This window comes from Terrapene carolina, unplaced genomic scaffold (assembly GCF_002925995.2).
Source record: "Terrapene carolina triunguis isolate 2854851 unplaced genomic scaffold, T_m_triunguis-2.0 Scaffold85, whole genome shotgun sequence".
Lineage (NCBI taxonomy): Eukaryota > Metazoa > Chordata > Testudines > Emydidae > Terrapene > Terrapene triunguis.
The window spans coordinates 13652335-13677732 of record NW_020664436.1 but is presented as its reverse complement, the minus strand read 5'-3'; the positions used below and the strand labels follow the sequence as shown (position 1 = coordinate 13677732).

Below are 25398 nucleotides of genomic sequence, written 5' to 3'. Positions count from 1 at the left end.
GTTGGTATTTGGCATTCATGATTAGAAACTGATCACGCAGGTCACCAGTGGGTCGAATACATATATTCAATGTCGAATATATGTATTTGCCTGAATTATGCAGACCAGTTTCAAAGTTTTGGAAATTCATGACTACAAAAGGGCTTCAATCCAGTTGGCTCAAACCAAAGCCCTTCTATGTACAAAGTATGTGCAGCTTTTCCCCCAGTAGTTGATCTGCTTTAGTGAGAACTTTGATACTTCACAGACTGAAAATTATTTGGATGCAAACAAATAACAGGTCTAAGGTCTCTGGTGTCTCTAATAGAGGCAGTACAGTGAATTACCATTATTAATTACAATGAAGCACTTTTACTTCAAAGAATCATTACGTACTATCCTCAGCAATTAATACCAACTACAGTTGGTAGGTGTTCTAATGTTTAAATGAAGGTGCCAGGAACAGTCTGTAAGCAAATGAATACTTGAAACATCCTGTTTCCTGTACTTTCCAGTATACTATTATTCTGTCTCAATATTGATGACATTTTAGTCATTATTATGTAAAAGAGGAAAATGGCTGCGTCCTGGAGCGTGAAGAAGACATTCTCTAAAAATGTCATAATGCCATGGAAACCACAATAATGACCTTGAATATTTCTCAGCGCCTGTATTTAATGTTTCAATAGCTGAAGTGCCGCTGGCTCCTGTTGACTGCCATTATTACAATATACTGTGTGGCTTAGCATTCAGTGGAGATAGGGCAGAGTGATGCAAAGCGGCAGGGGAGATACAGCTCAAATTTTAAAACTTGAGTGTTTAAAGTTAGACACCTCAGTCCACATTTAAGCACCTAAGTAAGTGGCCTGCTTTTCAGAGGGGCTGAGTACCCATAGCTACAAGAGGACTTCCTTAAGAGGTCCCTCTGAAAATGAAGCCAAATTCAGCCCTATTGTACACAGGAGCACATCCAGTGATGTCACTGGAGTTGCCCCACCAGGGCAAAATTTGGCCCACAGGCTGTTTCTGTTCTAAAGCATGAAAAGCAGTTTGTGCCTGGGGCTGTAAAAACCCTACTGGATTCTAGGGATGGATTTACTTGCAGTTTGGTTTTAGGGATTGGGAGAAAACCATCCCTCGAAGATTAGGGATTGAGACCCCTGCTACTGCCCCTCTATGTCCTTCCATCATAAAAATGGCAGCGCAGCCATGGGAAGTTCCCCTAATGTAAGGGCAGCTCAGAGCTGGTATACACAGCCCTATGTCTCCCACCCTGCAGTCTCAGGCATAGGGACATGCTAAGAGTTGTAGGGTGAATAGTTGGAGTGCAGGCAATTCTGGGCTGCAGAATCCTTTCAGTGCTGTTTCAACTTATATTGGGGCCACACTGGCCCATAGAGCAGCCCAGAATTTGGGAAGGGAAAAGGTGGCTTAACGCTACCTTCACGCCCCCCTCCCCAGCCTCTAGGCTACACCTCCTTAGAAAACCTGAACTTAGACTTTGATAAGCTTGAACCTGTCAGGCCCTGCAATGGTGCGTGCGGCACGCGCATACCTAACTTGGAATGGACATGAGCAAGCACTTGAAGAAGAACAGAAGTTGTCTGTACAACTGGCTTCATCCTGCCATGCACTGCTGGTCCAGTGCTTACCTGTTCCTGCCTTCTGATCCTGACCTCCCAGTATTCTGGCTCGATCTGACTCTTGATAACTGTCTCGTGGCTCCCGCCCTCCACCCCTCCAGTTCGCTCGGCCCCTGTCCCTGGAAGCCAAGCCTGGGCAGAGAGGAGGCTGCCACTGCCTCCCAGCCAGGCTCTCAGACTTAAGTGGCTCCCGGCCAGCTGCCAGGGAGAGCGGCCAAACATGCCGGGGGGGAGGCGCAGGGAGAGAAGGACAGATGTCCCCACCCCCGCAGGTAACGTGGGGTGGGAAGAGTGCAGCGGCCCCAGGCTGGGCGCCGGGCAGGGGGAGTTCACTAGGCAGAGGACACACATGGGCGGTCCCATGTCTTCCCCTCTAGATTGTGCCCCCCCAGCATGGGGAGGCATGAGATGTCTATGATCCTTACCCTTGGTCCCTGCCCTACAGTTTGGCTCTTGATTCTGTTCTCCTGGCATTACAACCCGGCCTGATTGCTGGTAATTGGCTCCTGGACCCTCGATCCATGCCCAACACTGGCCCCTAAGCCAAGCCACTCATAATCTGGCCCTGACACAACCACACACCAGAACCCTCTTTATTTCCCCACTCAACTGCAATTTAAATAATCCCCAGGGCAGGGAGGACAGGGTAAACAAGGGAAGCCAGCTGGAAACAGAGAAGGTCAATGGCATTCCAAAGGGGTGAACAAACTTTGGACATAATATCTGCCAAACTTTATGTCCAAAAGGCTGAGGTCTGCAAAGGCATCAAACCTATTACCTAAGGCTCAGTTTGAGAGTGTGTCGGTTTTGATGTGAAAGATCTCTATTTTTGACAAGGATGCAAGCACTTTTCAGTGACGACTGTTGGAGGGTCATGTTTTGAGTGTTTTATTCAAATTCATATCTTGTACTGATTACCAATGTTCACAGTCAAGACTACCATCTTGTAGGTAAAACCATGAGATAAACCATGACGTAAAACCATGAGATAAAATGCAGCAGTATATTCAATGATACACACTGAGCTAGAATACAACATATGTACTGTATGGTTCGCAATGGCCAATCATAATATGTTTTCAATTTCTTTCACTTTAGCCTGGTATTTTATTGCCAATGTGATTAAGAAATTCTGTTAAAGCAAGAAATGATCCTCCCAGGTCTGTAAAACAATCGTCTCCCACCAATCCACACAGTAATTGGAGCAGAATATTTTGTTGTGCTATCATTTAAATTGTGTTTCCAATTAATGTCCTAAAACTGAGCAATGCACTAACAATGTATTTCTCTGTATTCTGATGACCTTTAAGTAACTGACACCTATCTCAAAAAGTCTTATGCGTCTATCAAAACATTTACATAGTTAGATGGATGTGTTTCATCCCTCTGACTAGCACCGTAACTCGACTCTTGTTTTGTTTCTTCTTTAGATTAGAGCTTATCATTTTCACTTTGCACAGGGCTCCCCATGTTAATTAAATACAATATAATATTCCAGTTCAGCAGCTCAGCCTATTAGTATTTCTTCTCTATATACTTTTAGTGACTATGGATTCCAGCTGTCACACTAGTAGGCAGTAGATGGAATCACATTAACAGTTTGCACAGCTCAGAGGAGTTCCTTACTTGTCCTGGGATGCCTCTTCCTCGTGTCATATTTTTCATCAGAAAAACTAGGAGAATGAAAGCTCAGCTACTTGACATGGACACAGAGGGCTGGGAAACTTGCATACTGCCCTCACTTCTTAGCTATAGTTAAAACAAAGCACCACTCCTGACGTCTTCCTAAGCAACATGACGTAGCAACACATTTTTCTTAATGATTTTGTAAGATAAATCTTGGGCAGGATGTTGTGAGACCCTGCTAGGTTACCATTAACACATCCCAAACTCAAATCAATGCAGCCACTGTTCTCAGTGAAAACAATAGCTTCGTAACCCAAACCATTGAGCAATCTTGTGGAAAATAATAGGAGATCCTGCAATGGGTCAGCAAATAACACATTCCACCCATGTAACTCACATGGCTGGAGTTAATTTAGCCTCTGCGTGCCTGCTGCTCTTTGGAAAAAAAACAAAAAGTTCCCACTTATGGCTACAAATAAATCTTGTAAGTGAATAATTTATAGCAATAGCTTTAGTTACTGCTTTGTTTTGATATTAATTAAGTTATTGGCAAGAAAAGGATATCCCACAATGCTACTGTAACAATATTAAAGAGTCAGCATTTCATTTCAAAGCTGTCTGCCTGCAGCTTTAAAACCTCAGAAGTTATAGTCTTGCTATTCAAATGACATCATCCTTGCTTAGTAAGAACTTAGAGAGGATATTAGTTAAGGAATGGAATCGACTTGGCCAATAAATCCTCAATTTGTGGAACTTCTGATAAAATCCGTGAGTTGCTTCTCCACGGGTACGGAGCATCACAAGTTGGTACACTGTCGCTGCAGCTCTGGGGTCACTTTTGCACAGATCTCAAAGAAGTTTGTCTTCTCCATCCTGAAATTCTCTCACCACTGCTGATCATCCCAGGTCTGTAAAACAATCCTCTCCCACCAATCCACACTGTTTTTTCGGGCCCATAAATGATGCTGAACACTGTCTAACTTATCCAGGAACTTGCTAGAAATCTCCCATCTCATGCGCACCATGCACCTGAGATGGGAGATTTCGAGCAAGTAGTGTCTGTTGGTCCACACTCTGTTGTTCTCCTCAGGCTCCAAACGGAGGGTATAAAAGGCAATGTGGACTGATGCCTCTCCAATTCCTCTTCTTACCACTAATCCAGCCATGATCTGCAGCAGAGGGGATGGAGGACAGGTAGCGGAATACAGATAGGGTCCGCATATCTCAAAGAACCTCCAGTTACAGGTAAGTAACTTTCATTTCTTCTTCGAGTGCTGGTCCCTATGTGTATTCCACATGTGGGAGATTGGTAAGCAGTAGTCAAATAAGAGGAGAGTCTGAGGATGAGGGTATAGATGTCTGTAATATTGCCATCCCCACAGCTGCATCTGCAGAAGAGGTCTGGACTAATGCATAATGTTTTGTAGTTATCCTACGTATTTTCAGTAGAGATGACACAGAAGTTGCCTGTGCTCTAGTGGAGTGGGCTCTTACCCTCTGGGGAGGAATATGCACTAGTTGGTAACCAAGAATGATGCAGCCAAAGATCCATTGAAAGTTTCTGAACAGAAAATGCTTGTCCTTTTGACAGCTCTGCTAAAGCGACAACAGTCTAGGTATTTTCCTAATTGGTTTCGTTCTCTGCAAATAGAACATTGAGAGAGTGAAGTTTTCTCTCCTCATCAGAGGTACGAGATTTTGGAAAGAATACCAGTGAGTGGATAGGTTGGTTCATGTGAAACTCAGAAATTATTTTAGGGATGAATTTTGGTTAAAAGTGAAGGGAGACCCTTTCATTATGAAATGTGGTATATAGTGGATCTGTCAGTTCGCTTACCCTTTTGGCTGATGTGATGGTGACTAAGAAAGCAACTTTCATGAAGAGATAGGTGTGACATTCTATACCATGGGGGAGTGCCTTGTAACCTCCATATTCCTCATCTGTATACAGTTGTGATTTTGCATGTCAAGTGAGGTATCAGGGGAAAGGTTATGATCGGCTGAAAGCCACTGTTCTACCTAAATATGTGTATCTTTAGCGCATATGAAGTTATGTGATTGTGTTTTATGGTTGTCAGTAAAACATGCTATAAGTTGGGGAATTAGCCAGATATTAGCTCCCCAGAGACAACAGCAAGGAAAGTAACCAACACCTGGACAGGGTGTCAAACAACACATCAACAGCCACTGTCCAGCAAGGGAGCTACAATTCTATGACTCACCTGCATAAGGCCACACCAGGGGAACTGCTCAACCTTTCCTGGAGACTCAGCAATGCTCACCAGACATGCCTGGATGTGTGTTCTCCAAGCACATGGGACTGAGGGTATAAAACAGAACACCGGGGGCCTTTTCTCCTGCCACCACCTATGCTGCAAGCAACAAGGACACTCACAAAAGAAAGCAGATTCCAGCAGAGGAGACTGGACCAGGTTTAAGGGAAAAAACCTGTATATTAAGGACTGCAGTATCCAGTGGGTGGGAAAAACTGCTTAATCTAGATGTTTCCCAGTCTAATAGGTTAAGAGTTTAGACTGCGTGCTTATATTCTATTTTATTTTAGTAACTAACTGACTTTTTGCCAATCACTTATAATCACTTAAAATCTATTTTGTAGTCAATAATTTTGTTTTACTGTTTCTCTTTACCAGCGAGTTTGTATGAAGTGTGTGGCAAAACTGCTCAGGTTTGAAAAGGCTGGTGTATATCCACTTTCCATTGATGAAGTGGTGAGCCAATTAATAAATCTGCACTGTCCATCTTGAGCAATGCAAGACGGTATATTCCTGAGATACAGTGCTGGGAGCTGGGGGGATTTGGCTGGTGCCTTTCTGTGTGTGATTTATGAGAGGCTCTGGGAGCACTCGTGCATTCTAGCTGGGTGTGGGGCTCCACATGCTGTTGGGCTGAGTGGTAACAGGCCTGGAGGGGTTTGCTTCTTGTCGTTAGCAAAGCATTGTGAGAGACAATCCAGGCTGGAGAGTAAAGGGGGGGCACAACAGTCCCACGGTCCCAGGCTGCACCCCAGGGATCCCGTCACAATAGGACATGGAGCTGGCGGTCAGTGGTTCAAAGGAAGGTCTGGGAAATATTGAAAGAACAAGATTAAGGTCCCATTGTGGTGCTGGTTTCACCACCGATGAGAAAGTTCTAATGAACCTCTTCAGGAATCTGGTTATTGTGGGGTGAGTAAAAATAGTATAGCCCTCAACTGCGGATGAAAAGCTCTGATTGCAGCAAGACGCACCTGTAACATGCTAACAGAAAGGCCCAACATCTTGAGAGTGAGTAGGTAGTCTAAAGTAATAGGAGTTCCTGCAGATTCTGGGGATAATTATTTCTGCTATGTCCAGGTAGAGAAATATTTCCAGATAACCACGTAGCATTTTCTTGTGGAAATCTTTCTGCTTTGATTGAGAACAGATTGAACAGCCACTGAACATAAATGCACTAGATCTGATTTCCATTTAAATACCAGGCCATGAGATGAAGAGGGCCTGGGTTGCGGTGCCTTGTCACACTAGTTTCTTGAGTCAGTAGATGCAGAAAGGAATGGATGTGAATAGGAGGATGGGTTGATATCCTCAGAAGGTCAGAAAACAAAAATTGCTTGGGCCAGCGAGGCATGATAAGAATGATTCAAGCTTTATTACAGCAATTCGTTTGTGGTATCAGTGGGACTGGAGGAAAGGCATACCTCAGGTGGTCTTGTCCAAGGTAGAAGAAGGGCATCACCCTTAGAGTCCTGGTGCAGAGCTGCTCTGGAGCAGTACAGGGGAAATTTCTTATCTGTATGGGAGGCGAATGGGTCCCAGAATGGCATTACCCACTGGGTGAAGATTTCATTCAGAACGGAATTGTGCATCTCCCACTGATGGTCTGTGGAGAAGTGCCTGCTGAGCCTGTCTGCCAGGGAATTCTGCACACTTGGTACATATGCTGCAGAGAAAGTTATATGGCTTCTGATGCACAGTTCCATGAGTTGATTGCTTCTACACAGAGAGGAAGGGATTTTGCACCTGGCTTCCCACAAATCACAGCAAAAACAATCCCAGAATACATGCTGCTCAGCAGCAAAGCAAAGCATCATGGGATACCTCCAAGAAAGCTACACCCTAAGTTCACAGCAACCACGTGTTCACACAATGCAAACTGAAAACAGAACAGGAGTACTGTGGGCACACAATTGGTATGATTTGTGTACTGCAAGTTACCAGATGTACATAAAAGAGCTGTGGATTAAATCCTCCAGGTAGATACACCCTAAGAAAGGCAAGGGGATCAATGCCCTCTATGCTGTGTTACACTCCCTCTAGAGTACACCACAGTCAAGGAATATAATCACAATGTGCACTTTTATAGTTGTTTTCATCCAAAGCAAATTCCAAACAATAATTAATGCTCTCAGCACCCTTGTGTGATAGGTATTGTTATACCTATTTTACAGAAGAGCAAATTGAATCACAGAATGTATTTTACTTGTTCAAGATCACACAGCAAGGCAGTGGCAGTCAGGTGAATAGACTCCAACCATAGGATCCCTTATGCTATTACTTATGGTACGTGCCACTCATTGAATGAGGGATAACATTTTAAGAACTATCATAGTGCCTGATCCATAGCCCAATGGGACTATAGTTCACATAACTCACCTTCCTCCCACCCTAGCACTCTAGATAGTTCTCTGTTCCATCTAGATTAAGAACATATTCCATTTCGCCATGAAGAGTTGTAGCAATGAAAATGATCTACCTGGATCTAGACTGTATTGTTTTGCCTTGACAAACATAACAAAGAGATTGGATTGTTCATGGACTTGGTAATGGACTAGAGTCTTGAGCTTTAGGTTGCTGGTTCACGTCTGGCCCATGAATAAAAGATGTTACCAGCTAATGGCTTTTACATTACTTGACCTATGCAAAATGAATCAGTGGTCTTAACTTCAGGTCCTAGTGAACAGATATCTGCATTCCAAAAACACTCTCAAATTTGTAATTATTGGAAAAGAGACCCCATCCAAAGATTCCCAAGCACATTTACAAACAGTAATTAACCTCACAATGCCTGAGGCAAGGACAGTGAGTATTCATATCCCGATTTTATAGGTGAGGAAACTGAGACACCGAAAGGTTAAGTCCCAGAATCTCAAGGGTATTTAGGTGCCTAAATGTTTTGTCAAAAAGGAAGCGTGTGGCAGGATGAGAATAGAACCTATGTCTTCTGGTACCCAATGCTATAACCATAAAACCAACCTACTGTTATGTTCATGGCATACACAGAGAGAAATTATACAAACACATAAAATACACTTTCTGGACGGCTGCAGTATAACACTACTTTATTTCTTACAATCCAGAACCCTAACACACAAGAACCAAAAACAGAGACAAAGCAGGCAGAGAGGTACAACTCAACCCACCTTACTCTAGTCTGGCCCTTTATAGGCTGACTACTGAAGACCCAGAATGCATGCTTCCCTGCAGAGCCTCCTAGACTATAAGCAGGACCAAGAAACCTCTTATACTTAAAGTGATAGTGTTTTTTCCCATAACAGATCTGATCAGTGGCTCAAACTTGCATGACCACTACTATGTGCTGCACCCCTTTTATGGAAAACAGACATCTTGAGTCTCAGCACAGCTGCAAATCCAGCACCTTTCACAAGCATTACAAAGTCACTTCTGATGTTAAGAGAAGAATCAGACATCATGAAATGAATGTTTTCATATAAATGTTGCAGTGTTTCATAAGAGAAAAACAAACAATAAGTAAACTGTATGGAAGAAGTGTGAGAAACAGCTATTTTCTAATGCAAACGTTGATTTGCAATTTTAAAAAAAATCTGTAAACCTCCAAGTTTTGTTAATAGTAATGTTCTCAGTATTAGCACTCAGTATTGTAATTATTACCTGTAATTAACCCTACTTGTGCTGGAAAACTGCACATTTCTTTACTAGAGGCTATTACTTAGATAAAGAGGGATTTTTTCAATAGTGCCTAAGTGACTTATAAACACAAGTTGCATTGAATATCAGCAGAACTTGCACTCTTGAGTCACACAAGTGTTTTTGAAAAATCCCACCTGTAGAGTATAAAGCAAGTTGACAGGAACTAGCACTGAGGAAAAGTGAATAAGAAATTAGTGTGAAAGTGATTTTACATGGCAAATAGAGAGTTTCTTGGAATTTTATGGAGAGCGGAATGAAATGTCACCACTGATGCTTGAATTAATTAATAGTGAGTTTATGGCCAGAAAGAGCTGATATTTGTAATTAGCTTGCCTGCTCTTGCACTGTAACTTCACTAACCTAGGGAGCTTTTTTTGTCACAATGAAAATATGGAAGAGCCAGGAAGTTAGCCAAGAATATGAGCCTCATGTCCATATTTCTTGTTAAAGATGATATTAAATGAAACCCTTCAGATCACATGAACATACTATATTAAACTCTCCTCTTGTGATCACATACATACACGCATATACACTCTCCAGTAAAGTTGAGTTAAAAAAAGTTTACATCACTAGAAGAAAAAAGAAATCATGCTTTGCCAGTTACTTGATTAAAAAAAAAGACATTTTGCCTTCATATTTTCATTGCTTTCAGCAAAAATGGAAAGTGATTTTTTTTCTTGGGTAAAACCTAGGGGACAGCAGTTGTTACAAAAATGTGGAAAATACTGTTTTTTTTTTTTTTTTAAAGTGACTTTCCAGCCAGAGCCTATGTGAGACATGTTGTGTTATGTGACGGGATTACATTTTGATAATTTTCATCATTGAAAACTGGTCAGTAAGGAAATTTCATATATAACCACATTCTGTTGGTTAACTCCTCTGGAGTTTACAATTTGTTTCCCCGTGAAGCCTAAAGGACTCCTCATTTAAATACAGTCCCTATTTGCAACAATGGCTTCAAGACAAACTGCCCAAAACCTCCTGATTGGATCCATGGTTTAGACTCCACCCGCCATAAACACAAACGCTAGTTTCTAGTCTTGGACTGGAGCAAAAAAGCACCCTGGCACTACATAAACTCTGCATTCTCCTCAGACGAGAGGGAGACTCTGGAGGGAAGTGTGCAGGACCCGCAACAGCAAGGAGTCTATGAGCAACCACAGCTGAAGGTGGGGATATTTCTTGAAGGAAAAAGGTTCATTGGGACAGCAGCTAAGGTTTTGGCACTGAAGTGAAGATGGCAGAAACAATGCAAACTGGTCTTTATAAGTAAAGACTTTACTAGCTTCAGAAAGATAGAGTGGTGAGGAGGGGAATAGAGGGAGGTTTTATTGTTTGCTTTTGTTGCTGTAGTTGTAGTAAAGGAATTCCACAGTCGTGGCCCTTTGTTTGGTTTGACCTGCCAGAGCCACTCTCAATACCACTCCAAGAATTGGTCACAATGAAATGCTTCAAAAGCAGGGCCATCAGTTTCTCTCTCCCAGGCAAGAAGTGCATCAATTCTGCAGTGTCCCTATCTACAACCACTCCTTGGAGAAGGAGATCCTGAACCCAAGTGACCAGCTTAGCTGCATGAAGACTAGTTGACCCTACAATGTTTCTCAATGAGATTAAAACTGAATATTAATTAAGATTAATGTCATTGGTTTAGTATCGCTTTTCCTACATCTCCTAGAAAAATACAGTGCACCAAAACACCCATTCTACTGCAGACTACCATAGAATTAAACCCATGCTAATAGCTAAGATTCCCCTCACACGGTGTTTGGCACTCTGTGTACTGTATTTATGAGTAACATAGGTATTACTATCGATTTTAAGCTGCTGGTTACATGGATAAAAGCAAATATACACTGCAAAACTTCTTCAAATAGTCCTTTTGATGGATTATAGCTACCATATTTTACAGTCAGATGAAAAATCATACTTTAGAATTTCCTCATCTTAATGCTCAATCTCATCACAAGTGAGTATTATTAATTATTTTGTATTATTGTAGCATCTAGGAGCCCTAGTCATGGACCAGCACCCCACTGTACTAGATGCCGGACAAACACAGAACAAAAAGGCAGTGTCTACCCAAAGCCACGTGCCAACTTGCTGTCGGCTCAAATAAAGTTAATTTTAATAGGTTTATATTAATCTTAATAAGAAAAATCTGATTTATTTAAGTTTTACACTTACTTGTACTCAGAACTTTAATTTCTGGGCTACTAAAATACTTCTAAGCTTGATAAGAAATTAATTAAAAATGGACTTCTGTGCTCAGTAATGTTCATTGAACCATGCTTGCCTTGCTGTGATCTGCCAGTTTGGCATCACCCTTCTAAGTCTTCCTAACAAGTATTCTCTGAAGAAAATTAAGTATGTTTCCCTCAGCTGGAGACTTACACACGTCTCAAACAATCCCAGACTCCTCTGACCCAGGACCAGATATTCACAAAGTTGGCTTTGAAGCTAGGCATCTCAATTGATAGGGCACTGCACTATCATTCCACAAATATGTGGTCTTAAAATATTGCTTTTAGAAAAGTACTGCTTCTTTATCATAATTACAGGAGCCTAAAACTAGATTTGCAACTCAAGTGCGCCGAGATTGTATTGGTGCATTCTGTAGATTAGTAAGTGGTTCCAGCCTCCAAAGAATTCCCTTATCCATCAAATTTCATGATGTCAGTAGATTTAAACAGCTAAAAATATCTTTGTTTTCTTTAAGCTCCACTTTTAGAATACCCTTCTACTTACAGAACTACAAAATCTTGAGTATGGGAACTAAATGCTGTTTCAACTTGGACTCAATCTCAGCTGTGTTATTTTTATTTATCTTCAATAATTTTCAGTTGGGCTAACTAAAGTTCATGCTATCTCAGATTACTCACAAATTTGCGAGTAAGAAATGCTTCCCTATAATCCATACCGTCTCTCGGTCTGTATTTGTAAACATTATTATTGCTATTTATACTGCAGTAGTTCCAAAACCCCAGTCAGAGCTGGGCTTCTAGTGTTTTAGACACTGTACAAACTCACTGTAAAAGAAAAGCCTGAAGAACTTAAAGTCTAAAAGGAGAGAAGCCAGACAAAGTGTAAAGGGCAAAGGATACAACATGCTAGTAAGTGTTCAAGGTGGCAAGTGACCGGCGCATGTATTGTCGGTGTTGTGGTTTTGAGTTTTAAATATAAATTATCTCCAAGTGTTCATCCACGTAGCCATTAATTTGTTTCTTAAACCAATAATTTGCATTGTCATTCAGTTACACAATACAGTGTATGCACTAATGGTGATTGGAGAGTTGAAGACATTTACTGAAAAGCATATCTGTTACTTATGGCAGGAAAGATGGCGATATATGCATGGACATTTAGGCCTATCTGCATTACAATCTGTGTTCTGGCTAACCCAGTCTGGGTGCAATGTAGGCAGGATGTAAATATCAAAAGACCATCTTTTGACTGTAGTAGAGGCAGGGATTTACTATAGGTGTGTTACATTAATATTCTTGTAAAGAGAGCATAATATATTATCGACTGAAATCACAAATTGGTATCACTTTGACTTTATAAATATATAGACTATAGGCTTGATAGTTCAAAAATTATTTAGACAGTAAATCCCAAAGAAATATATAGAGCTACTCTAGACTTGCAATTGTGTCTCAGAATTGATATTCAGCATGACCGTGATGACATTGGTTATTTATATCCATATAGGTAAAATTGTTTTATTTATTTTGTAAATTGCAAGGATAAATTTATTCATTTCTAAAAAGTAACTTATTTATACTATATATAGCCTATCTCCACTAGTTTTACATAAGGTAGAAATTCAAAGAAAATTAACTATTCTCTTACATCACAGTACTATACTCAAATCAGAATAATACTGAATGTGCAGCAAGACATACACATGAACAAAAGAGAACAAGTAGATCTGAAGTCCATCAGAGGGGAGCAGAATAGAACACCTTTGGTCGTATCAGATGAAGAGGCATTTACAGGGGAAAGGGAATTATTTTGACTGGTCAATGCTGGCTGACTCTGAGTAGCAGTATCCAAATAAAGTCAGAGAAAGATGAACTTAAGGGAAGCAAAACTGCTTGCAAAGTCCTGAGCCCAATGGTGGCATCAGCTGAAGCAAAGTAATTAAATCAGGAATGCTTTAAAAAAATTACAAATAGTGGATTAGACTACAGCCTTGCAGATTTCCTCCACTGAAGCATGACCTCCACTCTTTCATCCTATTAACATAAAATGTCATGGCTCTCTTAACTTCTAGGGAGCTGAACATTCTTTTGGACATGAATGGGAAGCACACCATTACAGGAAAAACAGATGAGTTGCCCTTGGAAAGAAAGGATGGTGAACCACCTTAACTTTGTGAAAGAACAGGACTGAAATATGATACTGGACAATTTTCCAGTTCTCATGGCAGAAATTATAGCTAGAAGAAGCACAGCTTTAAGGCTTACTATAGGTTTCAGAGAAATGTGAGAAAGTGGTCCATAAGGGGGTTGGCATCAGGCATTATAAACCAAAGATGAAGTTCAAAGAAGAGGAACATTTCTGATAGGTTGGCAGATATTGGAAAAGTTGAGACACAGCGGAATGGCCCCTTATGGAGCCCAGTAATAGGTGGCTCTGATAATGTATGTTTTGTCTTGGAGAGTGCTCAGTATAACTGTCTGTGAAAAGCCTTCTTAGAAGCAGCAAGACCACGGGAAAGGGAGCAAAATGAAGGCCATATGCCTCTCAACAGACGACGACATTTTTATGGACTTGATTTAAAAGGGACCTGGTTTCCTGGATTTTAACAGCATATTAATAACCTTTCCAGAGGTGCCTTCATCAAGCAAGATTAAGTTCTCCTGTAAAACCATCAAATCTGGGAACTGGAGGTTCAGATGGAGTATGAGAGTTTGTGTTAGGCTCAGGATCCAGGAAAGCAGCCACAGGCTTCAATGCTTATTTGGAGGAGATACGTGAACCTAAATATCCTGGGGAACGGTGTCCAGAAGATCATTTACTAGATCTAGTGTTGTCTTTCAAATGACAGCTTCTGGCTTTCTCACTGCTCCCTGTTGTCTACATATTTGTTTTGGACTCTTGGCTCCCAGGGAGGGAGCCTGTCTTTGTCTCTATGTCTTGTTCAGTGCAGAATGCATGGTTAACACTATACAAATAATAAATAAAAACAAACATGAATAATAATTAGTGTGACTGCAGTGCCATGGGAACTGGACATTCAGAAAGGAACCATACTGCCAGGTGGGAGCTTACCTCTCACCTCCAAAGCCTGAAACACTGATAGAACTATTCAGCTCCATTCCCCTGGCAGGAAAGAGTTTCTGCTTGAAGCATCTGTCAGAAGTTTTACATTTTCTTCTAGATGGCTGACTTTGAAAGTAATGAGATTCTGTTCCTCCCAGATGAGTTAAAAGGATTGGACTCTCAGGAGAGAGCTACTCTCCAACTCCTACTTTGGCAGTACAGATACCCTATGACTGTGAAACTCTCAGACCAAATTGAAGCTGATTTGTGTCCCTGAATGTGAACAGATTCTGGCAGACTGCTCTGAAGTCCAGTCTATTTATATGAACTGTAGTACATTTTCTGTGCCCTCTGGCAACCCAAGTGAGCCTCCAGGATAGTCCAGCGGACCCACGCCCATTGTGACCAAAGCCTGTGGAGACAATAGTCTTGAAACAACCAGGAGAGGTAGACTTTTGTGGTGAGAGGGATCAAAATCCATTTGTCAAGGTCTGACACAGTCTGCGGGCCCAGGCTTTGATCAGGAAAAACTGTAAATTCCAAAGATGGATCAAGCCCAAGGAAACTTCACACCAGAGGACTCTAAAAGGCTGAAGAGATTAAGCCTTGGTTGAACCAACATCTGAGACTAGAAATTAGAAATGCTTGCCTTTGCTTTCAGTGTCATTTCTGGCATTACAAATACTCTGTCCGTGACTGCTTTGAAATGCATCCCAAGATGATAAGATCCCCTCAAAGGATTGGATTGGTTGTCAAGTTTCAGGAACAGATTCAGGGTTCATGTCACCACCACATGGCTCTGCAGAAGGGAGTAAATGTTTATCAGCTAGTCATCTAGATAAGGAACCAGTGATATGTTTCAGGAGCTTGTGATTACTTCTGTTAATCTCTTGAGGCTAAAGTCAGACTGAAGGGGTGGGTGGAATATTGAAGTATTGATCCACAGGATAAAATTTGGGATATTATATTTCAAATTCTGGGGTGCTAGTGGCATCTTGAGATCAGCTAAATAAATTGCTGTGTCTTTTTCCCCTTGCAAAATTAGTAGTTCCGGCAGACCTTTCCCCTTCCCAGACTTGTAAAAGGAAGAAGAGAAACAAACAGTCATTTGTTATATCTTCTGGAACTGGATAGTTTCTACTAGTCTTATGTGTTTAACCATACCACTAGCAGCAACGCTCATAGAATCTTGCAAAGAGCCACAGACTTTCCTCCTTTGGACTTTATGGTTTGGGGTGGGAGGGTTATGTTTAGCTGTATGAGTGGGAACGTTTTCAAGGGTCTCTGTTTGTTTCATGCTCCTGCTCCCCACCCCCAATATATTTTGGAATGATTTTGAGATTTCATCTTTAATATTGCACCTGGAGAACATGCTAAGTACAAATATACATAAATGCAAATAAATAAGTAAACATGAAAATAGCAATCAGGATAGAAAGCCTCTTGGAAAGTCTGGACACTGACTTCTGGAAGGCGGTAGCAACACAGTTAGCAATTCAAAAAGAAACCTCACGATACGTTATATCAGTGGTGGGCAACCTGCGGCCCGCACGCAGCCCGCACGCAGCCCGCAGTTCCCATTGGCCGGGAACAGCGAACCGCAGCCACTGGGAGCTGTGGGCAGCCGTGCCCGCGGACGGTTGATGTAAACAAACTGTCTCATGGCCTGCCAGCAGATTACCCTGATGGGTCGTGTGCGGCCCACGGGCCACAGATTGCCCACCACTGTATCATTTGTTTATCTGGAATATGTCCGGTTTGGCCAATGGCAGAGGGGCATTGTTGGCACATGATGGCATATATAACATTAGTAGACGTGCAGGTGAATGAGCCCTTGATGGTGTGGCTGATGTGGTTGGGTCCTCTGATGATGTTGCTAGAGTAGATATGGGGACAGAGTAGGCAACGAGGTTTGCTACAGGGATTGGTTCCTGGGTTGGTGTTTCTGTGGTGTGGTGTGTAGCTGCTGGTGAGTATTTGCTTCAAGTTGGGGGGTTGTCTGTAAGCGAGGACTGGCCTGCCTCCCAAGGTCTGTGAGAGTGAGGGATCGTTTTCCAGGATAGGTTGTAGATCATTGATAATGTGCTGGAGAAGTTTTAGCTGGGGGCCAGTGGTGTTTTGTTATTTTCCTTGTTGGGCCTGTCCTGTAGTAGGTGATTTCAGCAATGCCCCTCTGCCATGTACATTGGCCAAACCGGACAGTCCCTACTTGTGAGGTAACTCCCTTCTCTTCATGTGTCATTACATAATGCCTGCATCTGTAACTTTCACTCCGGACTTCTTCTTGTTTGAGTGAATGAGTACTAAAGGAAAACAATAAAATGATTAAACAAATAAAACCTTTATGCCATTACATTATAATTAGCTCTGGCAATTTTCAAATGCTGGCCAAATGGAAAAATGACTGGGGATTCAAATTCAAGTTCATTGCTTCTGACCTTGACAGCACCTACTACTAAATAAAGGATTTCAAAAAACAAACGAGGCTAAAACATTAAATCTTGGCTCCCAATTAGAAGGACAACTCATAGCAAAGAGATTCGTTAAACACAAATCTCTCTGAAATCCTTGGCTGAAAATGTAGAACATTAACAATACCTTGGATTATGAGAGTGGAAAAAAACAGTCCCTCATTTAAAATGTTTGTCATCACTGTAATCCCATCTTTAATTATAACTGATGTTAGGGGCTTTCGTGTGCTGGAATGGTAATACACTGCCAACAGTTCAGCTTCTAGGAAGGAACAGTTTCCGAATCATAGTGAAGATTGATCTTAAAATGTCTGCAACAAATAATAATGTATAAACCTGTCAGAGGTACAATGAACTGAAGATGTTACAGTAGTAATAACTTAACTACTGACAGTCAGCAAGCATCCTGTGAGCAAGTTTTCTGAAGGTTTTCTTATTACATTTACTAATCTGCCCTTCAAGGTAGGTCAAAATTGATTATTTTTATTAGTTAGAGTTGTGACCCATGCCATTACATTTGGTGGTAACCCAACATTCTAAAGAAGAATCTAAATTTTACTTTGGTTGATCTTACAATGAGACTATGTTAATTTTCCATTTTCAAACATCCAATGACTAGGTAGTGAGCTAGGCTAATAATCATTACAGGATGTGATAGGACAGTGTTGTGTGTTCTTTAGATGTATGTGTATTTATAGTTAGATAGTTAGACAACTATTAATACATACTGATGGGCAGCAGCCCCAGATAGGATCAGGGCACCATTACAGTTGGTGCTGTATAAAAGTATATGAAGAGACAGAATATCATCAATATACCGAATATCTTACATATCTTACATGAATATCTTACAGTCTAAGGCCTAGATAATGGAAACACTTCGTAGGGGAACTACAGAGCTCACCAACCATGGTTGCGGGCGTGTTGAGGATTATGTCATTAGAAAACTGGAAGCCTCCTCTTCTAAGCTGTATGAAGTTCCCTTATCTAGTCATGAGACATTGGACAATGACACTGGTGCAGGACTGAATACTGCTGTTCTATGCAATTTTGGGGAAAATGCCCCATTTGATGGAAAATAAACAAATATTCTTTGGTTTCCTGATATTTTATATTTATATATAGATAGATAGCTATATAGATAGTTCAAGAAAACTATTTTCACCAGAAACTTCAGATAATGCTTACATGAGTGACACACAAAAAAGCAATGGAGCAACTGAGTAATGCTATCGTTCTCTGAATTCATATATAATTAGAAAACGGAGGTGATGGAAAATTGGTTACCACTTGATTTTCTAAGAATCAGAGGTGTGAATTCATTCTATTAGCTTCTTAGTACCAATATATATCTAACTCTAGTCTATCCCAAAGGAGGAGAAGATGGCTGAAAGAACAAAATAAAACTATTGTCATTGTAAGGAAGAGTTTGAATCTGACATGTAGTTCAATGGATAAAAATGACTGGCAGCTGAAATCCAGGTTCTGTTGAGTGGCAGTAATATAAAAGTGAAAACACAACTACTAAGTCAGCACAATTTACCAACAGTGTTCAAAAGACATATAGATATTAACTATGGGACTACAGCAGGACACACACACACACACACACATATATATAGATATAGATATTAAAATAGCAGCTGTGTGAAGTTGTTCAGAGGCCTGAAACCTTAGAAATAGACCTGGCAGAGATGGATAGTTGAGGAAGTCATAGGTGCACTTTAATCACATGATTCTGTGGAGTCACAATTTATCATGTAGCCCGCAATTTATCACATGGATACCACTACCTCATACATACGTGTATGTATATTATGGACCAAATGCTGTCCTGACTTGCACCTTTATGGCCCAACTGAATTCAGTGGAGTTCCCCAGATACAATGGAGGGGCAGGATCTGGCCCTGTTTGTGTATAAATCTAGTATACACACTGTGGTTAGATTCTGAGGTCTATTATACCAATGTATATCTGGAGTAATTCTGTTGTAGCCTACTGACTACAGGCTGATCCACTTATTAATTAATTTCAGGTGGCTGTCCCTGAGAGAAAATATGTTTGTTTCAATTTTTATTATAACTGTAAGATACGACACTACAATAGGCACTACATGAAATACATAATTAAGTAATACAAGTAATAAATAATAATAGCTGCAGAGTTTCCAAGGAACTGCTTCAAGACAGACTGGAATGGGGAAGAAGATCCAACCCCATATAGATGGGACAAAGGATAGAAGAACTAATAAATAATAATGCCTTACAATGGAGTGAGTGCAATTAAAAAAACGAACATTTAAAACTCCGAAACCTCAGAAACTGTAGTATCTTCCCATATGTAGAAAAGGAGAAAACATAGTAAGTCAAACATTTTGGAGCAGCATGCATATGCTGAGTTTGTAATGGCATCATTATCTTATATGCATATAGTCTGTTTTCTCCTGCAGATGTCAAAGTGCTTTATATAGGTGATTAAGAATCACCATCTCCATTTCAGTACTGAGGAAACTGAGGCAAAAAGAGGTTAAGGACAAAATTTGCAGAAGTTGCCCCTGATTCTGGATGCCCAATTAAAGACAACTTGGGTCTGACTTTCAGAAGTACTGAGCACACAAAGCTCCTATCAACTTCAGTTGGAATGGTGGCTCCTCAGCAATTATGAAAATCAGGCCCATGGTGTCAGTGAGAAACTGAGGCCACATTTGAACTAAGTAAATTGCCCAGGGTCACCTAGTAAGTCAATAGTGGAGTTGCAAACAGAATCCAGGTCACCTGACTACCAGTCCTCTGCCCAATCCACTGGTCTACAAAACCAACTAGAAATACAGCGTCTTTTAACATACAAAAGAAGAAACATGAATTTCACTCATAAAGGACCAGATTTTGCCAAGTGTTGAGTACTCTCAACACACAAACTTTAATTTGAACCTCCCAAAAGGTTCTGAGCACCTCTTAGCATTAGCTTCTCTGAAAGTAAAGTATCATAAAAAGGTATCGGGTAAAATCCTGGCCCCATTGAAAAGAATGGTAAAACTCCCATTGAGTTCAGTGGGGATTTCATCCATGGTTTTACAGTAAGTTGTTGAGTGCCTCCTGTGAGTGTATCCTCTACACCTGTTACCCGGGGTTCTTTCAACCCAAAGCTCTTGGTAACTTTTATTCTGTGCGAGGAGGTGTCAGAAAATAAATCAGGGGAGACACGGCCATCCGTCCGACCGACAGATGGCTGGCACAAAGAGGACAACACAAGAGTGCTTTCACTTAAAGCTAAACTTTACTAGTCTCAAGCACTTACACACGTCCACACTAGGTTAGTAAAACACCCCCAACCCTCGATAATTACCGAAGCTGACTGTTGCTCTCGAGTGGCACAGTGGCAGCCCGTCTGCCGATGGGGAACACAAGATGCATCCAGAGGGAGAGACCAGTCCCAAAGAGTCCCACAAAGGAGTCCCGCCTATCTCAAGCTTTTCCCCCTTATTTATACATTAGTAATACAATGACATGTCCCTTAAAGAAAACTTGTCAAGTAAGCAGTTTCAAACAAGAGGCTCCTTCTGATTATTGATTAACCAGGTGTGGGTTTTTCCAGAGTCTGAAGCTCTGAGACCCCAATAGACATTCCTGCTCTTTTAAAATGCATGTATCAGCAACTTCAACACAGTTCTTATCAGGAAGGACGTGGGGTCAAGCTGCCCCTTCCGTGGCACCCCAAAACCCCCTCCCTCCTGCCTTGGTCAAGCTGAGTTTGCTGACTGGCCAATTTACAGCTTGCTGACTAGGTTGCAATAAGCCATAGTGGTTTTAGGCACTTTACTGGTTTGCCAAAGTCTCCCCGTACACACCCACTGACTCAAATGCAAGCAGTGGGTGCTCAGCACCTTGCAAGATTGGGTCCTTAAAGTGCTAAAGAGCTAACATTTCTATATAAAGAACTAAAGGAGATGCTATCGCTTTTTCAGGGCGATAATTACAATGGAAGAAACATTTAAGGACTTACCTGGATCCCAATAGGAAGGTGTCTTCCTAATAGACAATGAATGGCATGCCCTCAATTCCCAGAGAAGTCAATGGGAACTGAAACCACTCAGAAGTTGGCATGAGGATTTTAGCATCTCTCAGAGCTGGGCCTTTGGTCTTTACATTGTAATAATACAGAAACACTGGGGGATTTCAGAATGCTGCCAGAACAAGCCTTCCAAAATATTTTGCAATAACATTTCCCCTGGGAAATTTGCCACCACACAAAATTGATTTTCTCCTAGAAGTTTCACTCTAAAAAAGATTGAGGGAAAGAGAGAGACTTTATGACTGTCTGGAGGGCATTTAGAGCACTTTATTATTTTCATCAATGTGAGTACACGCAACCCCTCTTAAGATTTAGTGGGTGTGATACATGGGCACTTGCGGTACAGCATACTCCACAGAACTTACTTCTTAACTCACTCACCATTTTTCAACGTGCTGAGCACTTCTCGCTATCGCTACTGTGCTACTTCACAGCCTCTGTTAAAAGACCCTTATCTGATTTTTAGGTTGAATTTGGATACTCAACTTTCTCAATGTGGCTGTACCCATACTGAGATGAATGTGTTGGATGCAGTGCGCCCAAACAATTCTCAGATGCTATGGCACTCAAGAAAACAGTTAAAAAAGCAGGCAGAAACCCAGCTGATTCCCTTTATTCCCCTATTTACAATATCAGACCAACATTACAGCTATACATTGTCATCACCTCACATGCCAAACTCCCACTGATGTCAAAAAAGAGTTCTCCGCATGAACAGAAAGCAGTTTATGGCCCTTAGTGTGCAAATAATTCTGCTATGATCCCTTTTCTTTGAAATGCTGGCTGCAGTGCCATAGGATTTGTTAGACTTTTCAAGGACTTGGCATGCTTTTAGGGGCATTGTACTCACCAGCACCCCTCCCCTCCCTCACACGGAGTATCCAGAGGCAGCACATAATTGAAATGGAAATTTTGAATTTCTCTCTCTGTTCTTTGGAGTAGAAATTACATCTTGGATCACATATTACATCATCTTGTTCCTTAGAATCATGTTTGCATCACTTTATGTCATGCACATCTGTGGTCTGTTGGCAAGGCACAGCTACATTAAGAGAGGGACCCAGAGCTGACATTATCAATTTAAAAAAAAAAATTCTAGGTTTAGTTAGAGGAACAAATACACACTGCTACAGAGACAGACTAATTTTGTATATTCCACAGGATCTCACAACATGTTGGAAAAGTAGCTAGCCCAGTTTGTGTTCACACTGTACAGCTATTAAACCATGTTTGAACCAAACTACAGGGGCCTGTTTGTGCCCTCCTAGGGAGCAGTCTTGAACACAGTTCTAATGCTGTTAAAGCTTAGTGACCCAATGCTCCACAAACAACTTCCGACCTTCTTAATGGAACTTTCATGCAGAGTGCAGAGGAGCGGAGCCAGCTGGGAGCTTCACAACACTGGAGCAAATTCTGCCTCCAGTGGGTGCAGCAGGTGATCGGTATAGCTCAAGGTTTTACTGTTGTATATATTTTTCAAAATTGGTTTAGTTTTAGAGCTAGTGTGGACATAGTTTTCCCTAAAATCATACAACTGTTTTCAGTTAAGAACAATGGTTTTCCTTTTGAAATAATGGCTCAGTCACATTAACCCTCAAGTTCAGAAGTCCCTGAAGCTCAAACTGGTCTGACCTACAATATTCAGGACTGAAAACAAATTCTAGTTCAACAGGCATTACACATTTTAGCAAGTTAGGCTGCTTATCAGGTAGATTACTTGGCCTGCTTCTCTTTCAGTCACACTTGTCTTTCACAGGAACATCAACAGCACTGAGGGCAAAGGCCATTTGGTTCTGGATTCTCGCAGTACAAGTAACGAAAGATAAGTCCCTACAAATCGAGAAGGCAACTGGTCACAGGCCTGGGGAAATTATATTTCAGTGACTGGAGATGTTACTCAACATACCTTTTCTTGTGTCTTGCATAGAAGACAGTTGCATTCAAAGCAATACTGGCGCTTCAGATGTTTTTGACGCTCACTGCTGGGCATCAGTGATTCAATATAGCTGATAGTGAGCTATGTGCAACAAACAGAAAAAATAGAACTGTTATACTTAAACATCAATTCAGTATATACCGGTAAGTAGAACTGGTTGAAAAAAAATTACCAAAATATGTCCCAGTCACAAAATCTGATTTCATATAAATGGATACATCCCACTGAGAAAATCTAAATAATTTTTTTCATGTTAACACTGCCAAATCAAAAAAAATTTAGAACTTTTAATTTTGAGAAAACTTTTAATTCTTCAACTTTTTGTCCTGATTTTGAGATGAAAGCAAATGTTGAAGTATCCAAATTTCCTATGGGATGGAAATTCCATTTTCTAACTAGCTCTGACTGTAATCCTGGAATCCAGCACCATCCAAATGTCTAAAAATATTTTGACTTAAAGATACCACTTTTATTTGAGAATATGCATTCCATTCTATATATGTCAACCAGGTTAGTTTTATTTCAATCCTATCTCACTATTTTAAGTATGTCTACAATACCAGTCATTGGAATATTTAAGTACTGTTTTGTTGTGACTGAAAAAACATAAGACCCTCCTGTCTAGATTTGCTGAAAATATTCCCAAGTAGTTGCAAGAAGATACACAACAACCCTGATTGAAACTAAATAATAATACTTGCATCTGTCAACCTCTGGAACTCCTTGCCAGAGGGTGTTGTAAAGGCCAATACTATAACAGGATTCAAAAGGGAGCTAGATAGATTCATGGAAGATAGGTCCATCAATGGCTATTAGCCAGGATGGGCAGGAATGGTGTCCCTAGCCTCTGTTTGCCAGAAGCTGGGATTGGGTGACAGGCCATGGATCACTTGATAACCTGTCTGTTCATTCCCTTTGGGGCACCTGCCATTGGCCACTGTCAGAGGAAAGGATACTAGGCTTGATAGACCTTTGGTCTGACCCAGTATGGCTGTTCTTATGTTCATTTCTAGCCCTTTAAAAACCCTAATGCCATTCAGGTAAATTCCAATGTTAAAAAAAAACAAAAAACAAAAAAAAAAGAAAAGAAAAACATTCCCCACCAGCCAGAAGAAATTTTAAAGGGCTAGAATCATGGCATTTATATAATGTGCTATATGTTTAGAGCACTGCATAGGCATTCACTAATAAGAAGGAGAGTTTGTAGCAAAATAGCAGTGCAGTTCAGATCAGCCCTCAGCTGCTTATTCACACATGCTGTGGATTACAGGGTACCCAATGACCACTGATGTACGCCAAAAAGGGCAAAACTAGACATCAGGTCACATTACTACATCTTGCACCTAGATTCTTCAGCTAACAGGGAGACATTTTCACATGACTCCTAGTTAAATAATGAGACTGCATTCAAACAGAAATTACAGGGAAACCTTACCAATTTTCACTGATGACTGGGAGATCCAATTGTCAGTTACTGAGTTTTGCAAGTTAGTGGGTAGTATGAGTAAACAAGCAATTAACAAGCAAGCATAATGCCTGTACTTTGTTCATTTGTTATTACAAATGTAATTTAATATTTATTACACATAGAATAACAATGTTAAAGAACACTGCTAAGGTTGCAAAGTCAAGCACCCAAAATTTCCACAGGTGTGGGGGGCGGGGAAAGGGTGGGGAATAGTATGTGGTCATGTAATTAAAGAGTATATCATAATGCATACACATAAAGGGATCACATTAAGAATGCCCAAGCAACTTTTATTCCGGCATTTCCAAACTTCTGAGTGCCTGACTGCAATCTTAACAGGGTGGAAATATGATGCATCAGGTATTAGCCCCTTAGAGAAAAGGGGAAACCAGGAACCACCACCTCCCTAGGTAACCCATTCCAGTGCTTCACCACCTTCCTAGTGAAAAAGTTTTCCCTAATATCCAACCTAAACCTCCCCCACTGCAACTTGAGACCATTACTCCTTGTTCTGTCACCTGGTACCACTGAGAACAGTCTAGATCCATCTTCTTTGGAACCCCTTTCAGGTAGTTGAAAGCAGCTATCAAATCCCCCCTCATTCTTCTCTTCTGCAGACTAAACAATCCCAGTTCCCTCAGCCTCTCCTCATAAGTCATGTGCTCCAGCCCCCTAATCATTTTTGTTGCCCTCCGCTGGACTCTTTCCAATTTTTCCACATCCTTCTTGTAGTGTGGGGCCCAAAACCGGACACAGTACTCCAGATGAGGCCTCACCAATGTCGAATAGAGGGGAATGATCATGTCCCTCGATCTGCTGGCAATGCCCCTACTTATACAGCCCAAAATGCCAATAGCCTTCTTGGCAACAAGAGCACACTGTTGATTCATATCCAGCTTCTCTTCCACTGTAACCCCTAGGTCCTTTTCTGCAGAACTGCTTCCTAGCCATTCAGTCCCTAGTCTGCAACAGTGCATGGGATTCTTCC

The 25398-nt window shown here is 41.1% G+C and overlaps 1 protein-coding gene across 1 annotated transcript in view; it reads right to left on the bottom strand.

Annotated features, from left to right (window-relative positions):
• SMYD3 (SET and MYND domain containing 3) overlaps nucleotides 1–25398 on the bottom strand; it is a 633981-nt gene that overhangs the window by 86034 nt on the left and 522549 nt on the right. Inside the window, exon 8 of the mRNA XM_024210270.2 lies at nucleotides 22913–23023. Within this exon, the coding sequence (XP_024066038.1) occupies nucleotides 22913–23023 (111 nt within the window). The remainder of the gene's footprint in view (nucleotides 1–22912; nucleotides 23024–25398) is intronic.